The sequence below is a fragment of the Lonchura striata genome, chromosome 8, assembly GCF_050655825.1.
Source record: "Lonchura striata isolate lonStrDom1 chromosome 8, ASM5065582v1, whole genome shotgun sequence".
In the NCBI taxonomy this organism is placed as follows: Eukaryota; Metazoa; Chordata; class Aves; order Passeriformes; family Estrildidae; genus Lonchura; species Lonchura striata.
Genome location: NC_140710.1, coordinates 16,960,126 through 16,974,192, shown reverse-complemented (window position 1 = coordinate 16,974,192; position 14,067 = coordinate 16,960,126). Strand labels below are relative to the sequence as shown.

The 14,067-nt window shown below is 37.4% G+C and overlaps 1 protein-coding gene across 15 annotated transcripts in view; it reads left to right on the top strand.

Moving 5' to 3' along the window:
- EVI5 (ecotropic viral integration site 5) overlaps window positions 1-14,067 on the top strand; it is a 72,682-nt gene that overhangs the window by 6,488 nt on the left and 52,127 nt on the right. For 12 of the 15 annotated variants that reach the window (XM_021526204.4, XM_085586459.1, XM_085586457.1 and 9 more), the window contains 3 exons: window positions 6,385-6,614; window positions 10,478-10,667; window positions 13,703-13,927. In XM_021526204.4, the coding sequence (XP_021381879.3) occupies window positions 6,466-6,614; window positions 10,478-10,667; window positions 13,703-13,927 (564 nt within the window). In that variant the 5' untranslated portion in view covers window positions 6,385-6,465. Of the gene's footprint in view, window positions 1-6,077; window positions 6,130-6,384; window positions 6,615-8,605; window positions 8,963-10,477; window positions 10,668-13,702; window positions 13,928-14,067 lie in introns of those variants that run through there. The other 3 variants (XM_021526183.4, XM_021526173.4, XM_085586460.1) reach the window with 2 other exon arrangements.

The following is a 14,067-nucleotide window of genomic DNA, read 5'->3' as shown; positions in this document are numbered from 1 at the left end:
TAGCTGGCTGACTCACCAGCTCCATCTCCTGCAGGTGATGTTGACCAAGTTGGTTTAATTTGTTCTACAGATATTGGAATGCTATTAACTTTGAAGCAGGAAGAAGACTGGGTCTATGGAATGCTATAAAACTGGCTTGAAACCACATGTACAATTTCAGACCTAATTATGTCGACTTCTTTTTATATGTAGAGTAGTATGGAGATTACTTCCTGTATTCTGGAAATTCCCATTTCTCTTCTCATGAAGAGAAGAAATCATTGAAACAAATGATACATACAGTAGTGTTTGTGTAAGGCTTGCAGTTATTTTTACTTTGTCATGTGGTAAGAATAGTTGAGATAGAATTTCAAGATATCTGTAATCTTTTGGGTAATCAAGATATCAAGATAAAATTGTTTGATACAAATGTTCCTCAGGGAAATGGAGGAAAAATATAGTAATCAAATTCAACGTGTACACTGAAATACCTTTTAAAAAGAAATCTAAATAGATGTTTTTAGAAAAAACAGATTTTGTCTGGCAAATGCAAATACAAGGAGTGCTAACATGATTAGGCCTTCTGTAAGGTGATGCACATTACCTGGGTATTCTCAGGGAAAAAGGTTAATACATTTGTATGTAATGTGGAATGTTGCAGTCTACCTTTAGTTGGCCTTCCTTAAAATATTTTATATGCAGCCTCATTGCAGTATTCCTTTGAGTAATTTGAAAAACTAAACACAGTATTGTAGTCCTCTTGGTAATAAAGCCCTGTAATCATCAGCTAATTAAGGATACTAAACACAAAGTTGAGATACTGAATTTTATATATTTTAGTTGGCATATATATATATGCTGCATATCATGCATCTGTGTTTAGTATCAATATAAACATTTATTATCTTAGAGGATGTAGCAGACAGGTCTGTGTCTTGCCTGATTGACTCATCAGGCGGTTGAGAATTGCTGGCAGTTCTGTTTTCCCAGTGGAAACTGCGGTAAGAGTACAAAGTCTTTGGTAATTAAGTCTTGTGTCCCCCATTGTTTTAAAGATCAGTATGTTCAAACTCAAAATTCACACATTTCTTTAGGAGGGATCTGCAAGACCTTAGGCAGGCAGAAGCCAATTAATTGTTCCTGTGCTCTGGGTTTGTAGTCAAGCTGGGAGCAGTGTAGCTGTTAACAGGACTGGGAACCTGAATGAGTGTGCCTGCTTTGGAGCTGGGAGATGCCTGCTCAATTCTATGTGTCCTCCTGCACAGGGTAAGGAAGATGTGCCCCTGCCTACTTGTCTCCAGACCTAGCCATCCTCAGCAGAAGGGGTTAGTGTCCCAAGAGTGGGCTGGAAGTGGCATTTGTGTTCAAAATCTAGGATAAATTGGCAAGTTCTTGAGTGATCCCCCTCCACAGAAAAAGCACATGTTTACAATCTGTTGATTCTATTTTTGATCACACATCAATAATAATAATAGCTTGAGCATCCTGATGGTGTTCTTGATGATTTGGCATACGTACCAGCCAATGTAGGTTACCTTTTGTACTCTTGAAAGGTAACTTGGATTTCAGCATCTGAAAAATGCTGGGAATAAGAAGGAGACCAATTCTCTTTGCAGAGTTGAAAAACTGGCTGAGGTGAGTTGAGCGAAGAACTCTTTACGGGGAGCTTCCAGCCTGGGCTGGTTAGCTGAAGGGGGCTGGAGAGCTCGCCTGGATGTGGGAGGTGTTTGGACTCGGGGGCGATCTGGGCTCCAGCTCCGCGTGCGGCCGCGCTGGAGCGGCAGAGCTGCAAGGTGTAGTTGGATTTACCACTGTGACCTAGCTAAGATCATAGGAGGGGTACTGTGGAGTATCTGGCTGTCCTCGGTACTGCTGAGCACGTGAGTAGCATTTCTTTTCCACAGCGATGAAGAGTAGCAAAGGGAAGGACACTTTGTAATTGAAGTGCAGAGCATCGTGCTTGCAGGCAAAAGGCAGACCCTGCTGCAGGCCTGCTGGTGTGTCTATTAAAATAATAACCAGTTTTTAAAAGAAACGCTTCTTTTCGAAAGCCTTGAGGACACTGCCCAAAAAACCCCAAAGATTAAAGGTTTAATGAGACTTGTTCTCTTGAGTCTTTCCAGAATATTGTGTTAAGCAAAACCACATCTCTAAAGAAGGGAGGTTAAAATGAATTCTCACACAGATTTTCCTGTGTTTGCTGGAGTTGGTGGTGCCCAGTGAAACTATCTGCTGTCATTCGTACTAAATGTATTCTCATTGCTGTCCCTGTGATTTGTAACCAGGGGAGCCCCAGTTTGTGTCAGGGCTAGAGTGAAACCTGTTCTCTGCTTCGTGCTGTCAGAGAAGAGGCGCAGATGTCTTGGGAGTCAGTAGGATCCATTTGTGTACTGTGTGTACATATTGTCCTGGTGTGTGACAGATCTTGTGGCAGAGGTTGTCAGCACAAAGGTGGGAGGCAGCAGTGGTGGGTCAGTGATAGCCAAGTACAGCTGTGATGTTGGGTGGAACAGTGCACATGGAATTGGGACTGGTGACGTAGCAGGGATTTTCAGTCTTTATTAAGAGGAGGGTAAAGAGTTGAAAAGGCAGGTATACTCAGTGTGTCCATAGGAAGGCTGGTGCATTGCTCTTTACAGGAGGAAAAAAAATGAAACCAAACTATAGAATTGTAGCTTAAACTTGTTGAAATAATTAATTCAAGTAATTGGATTTTTACATGTTAATATTGGTATTCCATGTTTTCCACATCACTAGAATCAGCTGAACAAATGTAACTGCTATTACCATATGTTCCTAAAGAGAATCAATGTTACTAATAAACTACCATTGAAATAATATGCTCTATTGCCAGTGATTTTCTATTACAATTTAGACAAAGTTCTATTTTCATGTTAGTATTTAAAGGAAACCAAAAGAAAAGACATACTTAAACAAGCAAAACCAAACATCTAAAATTACTAAGGACAATATACTCACTTTCAAAAATCCTGGTATTTTATAAATTATTTCCTGGATATTATAATTCCAAATCAGAGTATTTTATTTCCACTTCTCATCAAAATACTAATTTGTTCTCAGATTAGAGTAAAACCACACAGAGGAAAGAAACTAAAAACCATGCATATGACTTATTTTCTAAGTCTGATTAATATTCTGATGCATATTGGATTCTGGAGGTAATTTACTAGAGCTATAGATATAGATATATATATATATAGATACAGAAGAATCTATATAGATAGAGATATATAGATATATAGTTATAGATTCTTCTTTATTAATGAAGTATGCATTTGTTCAGATCAGTTTCTTGGGATACAGCCCCAGGTTTTCTGCTTTCAAATTTTGGTGACCTGTTTTCTAGAAGGTCTTAAATCACTTTTCAAAGATTAGCTCTGTAAAATCTTCCGTCACTGTTATAAATTTTGAAATTACGTTAGGTGAAATGATGAAATATGAAAAATCCTGTTACTGTATCCTACTTAGGGAAATGGATGATGAACACATAGCTAAATACCTTCATGTCTTGGTTCAGGAATCTTTGCTGATGCTGACAAGTAAGAGACCTGGCTCTAGATATTTAGGAAACCTGGAAAAGCCTGGCAAAGAGGATGTAGATGTGACTAGTTAGCTGTTAGATCAGAATTGTATTCTTAATTTAGCTTGGCCCTAGGTGACTGCCATAACTATTTTCCCCCAAACAAATTCTTCATGTGTTTTTGATGCAAATTTCACTGTGAGCCTTTTGATCTTCAAACATTTGCTTTTGGTACTTGTGCACTTTGCCTACTCTGTGTCAATGTTTTCAGATAGCTGGCTAGTAATAGTGTTGGGGTACTAATTCTCTTCTAATGCACCTCTGAGCTGCCCTGAGAAACAGTATTGTTAGGCACATTGTTCTGACTGACTTAACTGCCATCTTGCATGGTTTTCTTGGCCATATATTTTTCTATATTCTTCACATAATTGGCTTCTTCACACTTTTGAGTTAATTTTTTTAATGCTCAGTGATATGTCGGTGAATGAATGTTAACAAGATTCTTGATTTCTGTCCCTATACCACCCCCCTTCAGCTGTCTTACTGTACAGTGTAAGCCTCATCATTTATAAGCCAGACTGACCTTGAATTTTGCTTTATGCCTTAAGTCTTTCCAGTTACTTTACTTTATGAAAAGATAAAAATTGAATGTATGTTTTTTCTTCCCATTTGCACCACATAGGGTATTACTCAAAATCTTTGCTTTTCAAGTCCTTACACCTAAGATTCTTAGAGCGGGTGACTCCTAAAGCCTGCTGCGTATGGCAGTCATTTTTACTGTGTTAAGATTGGCCCTGGTTCTGCCATCATTTATTTTTGGAATTACTTGTGATATTTTAAGCAGTTTAAAGCCTTTGAGAAAATAATCAGTCTTAACTGAGATGTATGGGTTACCTTCATTATAATTTGATTTTATTCAAAGTGAAACAGCAGTAATTTATCCTTTCATAGAAATAGCGAATAAAGTGAAATATTAATGCATGTATTAAACTTAGAATTTTGAAACCTCTAGTAATTTTCATTCCTTTCTTTTATAAAAGATGGTGTCAAATGCTAGCGTTGGAAGCGATATTTTTCCAAGATTATATTTAAAAGATATGTGTTGGGATCTTTGTGTTGTGGGTTTTTCCCCCTTTTTTCCTCTTTTTATATATCTGACTTTTGCTGTCCAACAGTGACAAGCACCAACTGGAATCTTTCTGATGCTTATGTTGATATCTTACTATCCCCATCTGTGGTTTGCATCCCTGCCTCTGAAGACTTCAAGCAAAATTTGATCCCATTTTCAGAATGAATGCTAAGCATATGGAAACTTCTTCTAGTCTGCTAGGAGAGCTCTTAGGTGTCATGTTTTTGTTGGAGAGTAAGTGGGAAGGTTGATTACCACTTGTTTGGGTTTGGCCTGTGTTGTTCTGCTTGTTTTCTGGAAGCATTCAGTGTGTCTTCTTTTTGATATGAAAATAAAATACTGCTGGATTTGATTGACAAGAAAGTTCATTGTATCCAAATAAAAGCTACTGTTTCAGCAGTCGGTCACTAAGTCTATATATTGTGCTTCAGATAAATGCACAGTGTGATGAGATGGAATTTTTATTTCGTTGAAATTTTGCTTTAATTAGATTCTATTGGAGGATCTTGGAAAGGGATTTTTTCTTCTCTGTAGCTTAGTGTTTTTAGTGTCTTAGTAATTATTTATAGGCTGTACTGCAGAATTCTTTGTGGCATTGAGTAATTCAGTGTTTTGAGGAAATCAGCAAAGTTCAAAATAAATAGTTACCAGCAACACCACTTCAGAAGTTCCTCTGCAGCCTTGGTTTTGCCAAGTTGTAACATTTGCTAGGCAGCTAACTCTTCCTCTAAGGTGCATCTGGATTTCCTTTGAGTTGAGCTGGGGAAAGATTAAATTCTAAGTTCCTGTGTGTCAAAGCCTCTTGTATGTTCAGATGCTGAAGGGAAGCTCTAGTGAGGGGTTCACTGGAAGATGCCCCTGACAGCTGCTCTTCTGTCCATTGCACTGGTCAAAAAGTAGCGGTAGATAATGATCAGCACCAGTTAACCTTTGCTTTCCCAAGCTCACTGCTTCCCTGACTCTAGCAGCACCTCTTGCTTTTTCCCCAAAATCCTGGGGTCTGTCCAGGCACTGGCAGTGGGACTGGGGATCAAGGGCACTTGGTGTAAGAGTGACCTGAAGAGAAAGTGAGGAAATAAAAGAGGCAGCAGTGTGATGCCTTCCTGTGAGACTTTGAGCTGTTGTAGATTTAGGGGCATAGATTCTTTGTGACTCTTCTCTGCACACTGGCAGTGGTAGAAGATGCTTTGCTTTGGTGTATATCAGAAATGTGGTGCCCCTGCTCCTCTGTCCTGGCACTATAGGGATTAGTGAAGGTGAGCAGTGGATGGTCTGGGGGGGGGTACACTGATATTCTGCTTCAATGTCTATCAGTGAAGTAGTTGATTGTTTCTGTATCTATATTTCTACAGTTTCTGTACCATTATTTTAGTTTATCAAGATGTTTTAAAATAAGTTTTTATTTCTATTTATTTTTATAATGGAAAGTCGGAGCTGATCCTGGATCCTGTGGTATTTCTGTACTGCAGAGATGAGCTCTGTGAGTATACATCAGGAGTTTCTCCGAGTTTGTCTTTGTGGATTAGCAGCATACTTGCATGTTACTTCTATAATACTGTATTGCTGGTGATGCTTGTGTTACTTCTGACAGCCTTGGGGTCCTGGAGAAATAAATAATCTCCGTGTTGCTTTGTGTATATTGTATATTTTTCCCTTTGTTGGATGCAGCAGGTTTGCTGGAAGAAAGGAGTTTAGAAAGGACAGCTTTTGCATCCTCTTCTTTTTGTCGATACAGGTGGCGACAGACAAGGTTGCAGGCAAGCTGAGCTCCACTCTCTCATGGGTGAAGAACACGGTATCGCACACCGTCAGTCAAATGGCCAGCCAGGTGGCGAGTCCATCTGCCTCCCTGCACACCACATCCCCCTCCACCACCCTGTCCACACCTGCCCTCTCACCATCCTCACCAACACAGCTGAGCCCTGACGACTTGGAATTACTTGCTAAACTTGAGGAACAGAACAGGTGAATGGAAAACCTTTTGCTCTTCGAAGTACAGTAATGAGGCTAAAAGTGGTTTATTGCAATTGTAGCACAGAGACTGTTAAAGGAGAATTAATTAAAAATTTAATGGCACAGCACTTAAGTTTGTATTTTTGTGCTGTGTTTTTACAAGTTGTGTTTTTGTGAAACTCCAGGAGGTATTTTTCTCTTCTGGTTTTACAGGAGTGTTTGTAGCTGCCTCCAATAATAAGAAATTACACAATGATTCTTAGTATCCAGTTTAAAGTAAATTATCTCAGGGATGAGACTTGTGTATAACTTTCTTACCTTCTAAAATCATAACTATAATTTCTATTAATTTATTGAAATCTTAAATCTTTCTAAATTCTTTTTTTTTATACTTTTATCCAGTTCTTATTTCAGCTACGTAACCTGTTATGTAGAGAGATAGAACTGTGTTCAGCCACCTTTTCGCTGTTACACTAATGGTGCCTGATGCATAGTATCTTAAATTAATTAAAAGTAAATTCCTAATCAGTTTTTTCTGTTCATCTTGCCTTTTTATGTATAGAAACAGTTTTTATGGTAGTTTTTCCATGTACCTGTTTATCTGCACAGTGTACAATTGAAGATGCAATGTTCAGGTGGATTGGTTGCTCTTGATGTGCACAGTGATGTAAATTCACAGTATTACTAAGAAATAAAATTGGACTGTATAATTTCTTAATGCTAAATTTCCAGAAGCCATACTCACTTGCAGTTTTGAGGCAGGACTCCTAAGTCATCTGTCCTTTTACAAAATCTGGTTATATTTGACAAGTATGTTTCAATAATTTTTGAGAGGTTGGCTGTAAACAACTTGAGCTCCAAGTAGATCTTTAGACTTGGCAGGTAGCTGCAGGGCTTTGTTACCTATTGGAGATGGCTCTCCCTGAGCTGTAGTGAAGTGCAAGGTTTGATAATTTAGCTCAAACTAACTTCTGTTTTGGCTTCTATGAGAGTGCTGGCCTTTGCACTGAGGCAGTAGAGGTACTCTGTTTTTGATTGGGTTGGGTTTCTTTGGAGGTCTTTTGGTTTGGTTTCTTGGTTGTTTGGTTTAGGGAGGTGGGGGTTGCTTTTTGGTGGAGTTTTTTTTGTGTGCTTCTCTTTTGGTGGTATTTTTTTTGTGTGTGTTTTTTTTTAAATATTATTCATGTTTGGGAAGGGTTGTTTGGTTTGGTGTTTTGCTTTAATTTGTTTGTTTGTTTGTTTTTTCTCTGCTGAGTCAAGTCTGAGAGTAGTAACTTTCAGTGGGGGAGGAGAGGCAATGCCTGTGTGTCACCAGGCATGTCTTCTCCCATGTCTGCATTCTGCAGCCTGATAGCAGCGTAATTTGAAGGGAATTTGATACATCTGTCCAGATTTTGACAAGAATAGGAAGCTTCTAGAGCTACCTCATACAGTCTTCCTTGTCTTCACAGATGAACTCCATTTAATTTTTGCTGTGCAAATGAAAAATTATCAAAAGAAACAAAAAAATTAGTTAAAGAGTGCTGTTTTAGAAAGCTAATTTGCATTTAATCCAAGGCTTTCTAGTCTGTTCATGGCAAAGAAACTAACTTGTATTTGAAAAGTAAATTGTTCTTTGGACTGCTTATCTGTGTTGGAGTGTAATGTCTTTAGATCTGGAGCCTTCTCATTAAGACCCGCAGTCAGACTGCCTGGCTTGTTGAAAGAAGTACATGAGCTTAGGCTTTTTGTCTCAAGTCAGCTTTCTTCATTTAGTAAATAAACTAGCCAATCTTGTCTGGTTATATTTCATTTTAGCCAGACATGTTATTAGTCCCACACTAGCCTTGTGTGTGTGAATTCTATTTAGAGCCTGCCCTATCCAGTATATCTTTGCTGGTGAGATACTGCCCTTTAAGACTGAAATTTGATGCTCTTATTCTGGCTGCACTGTAGTTTCAGAACAGTTTGCATCTGCAGTTTAGCACAGTGGCACTTTGTTGACAATTGTACTCTGTTCACAGGGAACCATTCTTTCTGCTTGCTGGAAGAACTGCTGCCATGGATGTTTGTAAAAGGTTTTGGGTTTTTTGTAGGTTTTTATGTCAGAAGGAGAATATGAATTAGGTAACAGTTAGAAAAGGGAAGAACTCAAATTGTTTCAAGCTACGTCTGGTAGCATTCTGTAATCTAATTATACTGAAAGTCCCCACAGAATAAAGAGGAAGCTCAGTCCAGAGTCCTGGTAGAACTGTTTGGCATTAGTAAATCATTTATAAAGTTTTTAATGAAAGAAAACGGTGACTAAACGTCACAGAACTTGCGACTTACTGTGAACAGAACTTCCTGTTTTCAAAGCTAAGGACAATGAGTTTATCCAGGTAAGGTCTAATTACAGAAACCTGTGAAAACTAGAACTGTCTCATTAGAACCTGTTTTTTATAATTTTAGTGTTTAGTATATGCTTTTACTCTCTGATTACTTTGAATTTGGTGTTTGGGCACTGTCTTGGATTGAGAGAGTTTTAACCAATTCTTCATTATGGATTGGTACAAGCCAGGTTTGTAAACATTTGGAGTGGATTTTTCAAGTATTTTCTTCAAAACTAGATTTTATACATTCCGTTAATAAATGGGAAATTATTTGAATTTTAAAAAATAAAATCTCAAATGAAAATTTGTCTTGAAAATGAAAAGGCTTTTTTTCCCCCTTTTTTTAACAATTTAGGTCTTTTCCAAACAAAATGCTCCTGCAGAAACTGTACTATTTATCTTCATGAGTTAAATTACTTTTTCCCTTGCTTTTATAAACACCAGTAGGTGAAAGCTGGAAACAGGGGAAGCTAGTATAAATATCTTTATTGTAGCAGAGAGCTTAAATATTGGAGGTATGCTGAGATTTCTCAGATACAATGTGCCTTGGGCTATAATTTGTTAAATATCTAAAACATAACCTTGCTGGATGCTGGGGGATTAACTTTCATACTAATTTTGGACAAATTATTCAACCACACGGCTCTGATATACTGATGTTGGAATTCTTGGAAGTTAAGGCACAAATGAAACTTGTGGTATAGTGAAACACTTCCAAGTTAGTCTGAATTCTCGCTTACCTAACACATGGTCTAAAAAAATTTCCCCTGCTTAAGGGCCCAATATTAGTTAAGGATAAACAAAGCATTGCCTTTTTGCCTATTCCATGGCTACAGCAATCAGCTCACAGGGAGGTCTCCTCAAGAACTTTTCTAGCACTTGACACATCCTTATTTGTACTTTTCTGCTGGATAGCCCCAGAGGTTCTCACGTTTGAACTCCTCACTTTAATTGCACTTTCATTAGCTCTACTAGTCATTTCTGTTTCCTTATCCTTGGTCTGTAGGTCTGGGATTTCTCCTGTGCATTTATAAAGCATTGTGTTGATTTGTGAACAGTTGTCAGCAAATACCAGTTGTTTTAAAATTACTTCAAAGATTTTAATTGTTCTGTCTTTATTTATACTGTCAATTTTCAAAAAGTGTAATCAGGTAGACTTATAGGAGGCTAATTTTTTGTCTTTTAAATGGCTGTATTTTTAAAGTTCTTTGACATTTGATGTTATTGTTGAGGATATTTACCTTCCTTGGGTTTTCTTTGTCAGTCTGATGCATGACAGCTGTGGGTGACATTTTTATCCATTTCTTAAAATGCTGCAGTGTGAACCATTCTGTCTGCAGATTTACTTGCATTCTCAAGAGAAAGCAGTAACATTGAATGTTTTTTTTCACATTTAATCTAAATGAATGCTGGTAAAACTGTTTCACTGAACCTCTGGGTGTGTTCTTTGTCAAGAAAACAATTAATAGTGCGATCCTTTGATTAGAAGAACATGAATTTGGTTTTTGTGTGCTTTCTTTGCAGACTCTTGGAAACAGATAGCAAATCCTTACGATCAGTAAATGGGTCAAGAAGAAATAGTGGATCTTCTCTTGTATCTAGTTCATCAGCTTCTAGTAATCTCAGCCATCTTGAAGAAGACTCATGGATCCTGTGGGGGCGGATTGTGAATGAATGGGAAGATGTACGGAAAAAGAAAGAAAAGCAAGTTAAGGTAGTTGGAAACCGTTTCTTGGTTTTATTTTTAATGTGATATAAGTGATATTGTTTTATCTTTGTGATGGGCTTATTCTTTTTAAATATGTAATACAAACTTCCAGTTGAATCTTTCTATCTCTAAGCCTTAGTGCTTCCTTTGTAACGTTCCTATGTGCTGTCACCCAGCAAATGTCTCCTGCTGAAAACCAGATACATGTACTGTATCTTGAATATTAACTGAAGCTTTCAATTTACCTCTGATGAGAGATTTCCATGAATGCAGGGATGATTAGCTTCATGTTTCCAAAAATGGAATTACTGAAAATCAATTTAAGGGCATCTGATAGCTTGATGCTCTGATTATGTGTATGTATGCTATGCTGCTATATACTGAGCAGCTCTCTTTTTAAAGCATTATTAATAGGAGTGCTGATAATTCTACTCAAAGGCTACAATGAGTTTAGGTTTTTGTGCTTGCCTAGTGTGCCGACCTCAGAGATGACCTTAGGCAGAAGAACACATAGTTTCTAAATTCTGGATGGATTGAACAAACTTTGACCAGTGTGTCCAGTCTGGGTTAGTTGTACAGAAGTGTATAAGGTCGTGTACAGAAGTGTACCAGGTCATGTACAGAAGTGGAGTTCAATTACACTTGAAATTCAAACTAAAAAGCATTTAGTGCATTTGAACATATCCATGTTTCAGTGGCAGCAAGCACATCAGTGTGCTACTAACATGCCTTTTGTTAGTAGGCAAGTCTGTTCTGCTTTGGTTCTTTATTGGCTGTAGTCTGTAGTTTTATGTGCAGAATACAAATGTGTCAGGGTCTTTTGAACAGTTTGAAATGTGTGTCTATGAATAGGTTGTGGGAAGGCAGAACAATGGGCTAAAGTAAAGTATCTTTTATATGGAGCAGTTGTGAAGAGAGAACATGACTTGAGAGAGGAAACAAGGGAAGAAAATGAACTGAAGATTTCATGCTTGCATAGGGAAAGCAGTTTCTGGAAAGGTGTTCCAAAAGGCCATCAAAAGAAGGCCACAGGAATCTGGCAAGAGAAAGGAAAAATGAGATGGTAATAAGATCTGGTTAGTTAGAATTTGTTTGAACATTTTCAAGTGTCACAAGTGTCACTTGTTTTTACAGCTGGCCAAGTACAATTTGAGGAGTATTTGACTAACTTTCAGGGAATATTTAATTACATTGCTGACTAATATATTGGAAACTAGCCAAGTTTTCCTTTGCTGCTAAATAATTTTCAGTATTTTTTTGTTGAAAGTCAACCTTAACTATGAGTCTGCATTTATGATGGAACATCAGAAGATCCACACTTATTCCCTGATTGTGCCAGTAGGTAAATAGGTAGCAGCACAGGTGTCTTTTTGTCTTGGCTGTAAAAGCTGATCTTAGGTTATTAGAAATCTGGTAAGCTTTTAGGTTTTAGGCATGAGTGTCTCTGCCTTCTTCCAAAGATGATGTGTTCCATCCTTTATATCTCTCAATCCACGTCAGAACTTGCTTCTTGTTTATGGAGCACTTCTGAAGGATGACTCAAGTCCTGCTGTTCAGTTCACATGATATGTCCAGTAGATGTGTTTTCCTGCTGTTCCTTTTAAGAAAGTTGGAGCGGTTAACTCTATTATTCTGTCAAGCAGGTATGTTAGTAAGGCATTAGCAAGAATTTTCTTTCTTTATTAGTACCCTTGAGGTTTTAGCTGACTGATGTACAGTCCAGTTGTGTTGTTGACAAAGGATAGGTAGAGACAGTTGTGTAAAGCTGATGTGTTAGGGTTCTTGTCTTGAATTGGAGATCTTTTAGGAAAAACACCTTGGTGTTGTGTTGTAGACAGGAGAAACAGTTGGAGTTCCATTACCATGGTGGTTCTGAAAAAGGATGGATTGAGAGCTTAGGGATGTTCAAAAATGGAGGTCAGTGATGCAAAACTTCCGCAGCAAAGTTCAAGCTTAAGAAAAACAAACCTTGAAAGTAAGAGTCTCTTTGAACATAGCAGTATTATATTAATTAATTGTAGTGTTGGAGAAGTAGGAGTAATATGTGGAACAAACAGGAAAATAGGAAGGTTTGTAGAATAGAAGGATACTCTGGCTTCAGAATAAATAATAATGAAAGAAATTAGCTTTTAGGAGATAGAATACTTGATAACAATTATTAATGTACAAAAAGGAAATAGTCTTGAAGAGACAATTTTCTAGGTCAGACTGATTGTAGTTGCAGAACATACCACCAAGATAGTCTATTAGTGAATAATGCATCTTTCTCAGTTTCCAGATCAAGCAGTAAGACTATTTGTCCTTGTGATTTCTTAAAGGACCAAGTGACAGGTTCTTAGCTGTTCTTTAGCTTACTTGTCTGGGCATGTTTGAATTGTATAATATCTAGCAGATTTTTTCTTCCCAAAAGATAAAGCAAATTTAGTTAATTTAGTAGGTGTAAACTTAATGTTTTCTTGGTCCAGTATCTGAAACTGCATTTGAATACTTTCTTAGAGGATAACTTGGAAATACTGGCACACCAGAGAAACTGGATACAACTTGTCAAGTTTGTTAAATGACATTTGTACTGTGCAAATTTTTTTGTTGCAGTTGACTGTGCTACAGTTCTACTTTTTGTCATTTACCTGTCTTGGAAGTAATTTTTAGTCAGTGATTTCTTGGGTCTCAATTACTACAAACATTACTAAGGGTGTTATCTTCAGTAATCTTTCATGAAATACAGACATAATTGTATAAGTTCTGTTTAATGGAAGTTCTTGTATAAATTTATTTGAATATTCCATTTTTCACATAGTTTGGCGTGGATAAGAGATTACTTTCAGTAGCTAATTTAGCCACTAAAAATGATTCAGAGACTGCTTACTTTTGTGAACTTAATAATCCCAGTAAATTTGATGTTATAAACTGTATGAGGAGCTTTTGTCATGATGTAAATTTTTTTCTGAAATTGTGAGGAACTTGATTTGAAGTTGTTTTTTCTCTAGGTTTATTTTTTTGTAATATTTTCAGGGAATATAAATTGTCTTTTTGTGCCTTAGGAGCTGGTTCGAAAAGGGATACCTCATCACTTCAGAGCAATTGTTTGGCAACTTTTATGCAGTGCTCAAAGCATGCCAATTAAAGATCAGTATTCAGAGCTTTTAAAAATGACATCTCCTTGTGAAAAATTAATAAGAAGGGACATTGCTAGAACATACCCTGAACATGATTTTTTCAAAGAAAAAGATAGCCTTGGGCAGGAGGTCTTGTTCAACGTAATGAAGGTGAGTTGGAATTTCAGCCCTTGAAAATATATTAGCAAGAACATGCACCAGCTTGTATTGCCTTGTAGACAGAGAACATGCACCAGTTTACTGTGTTATAGGTTTGTTTTAAACCATATACACTGGGATGGTTTAACAAA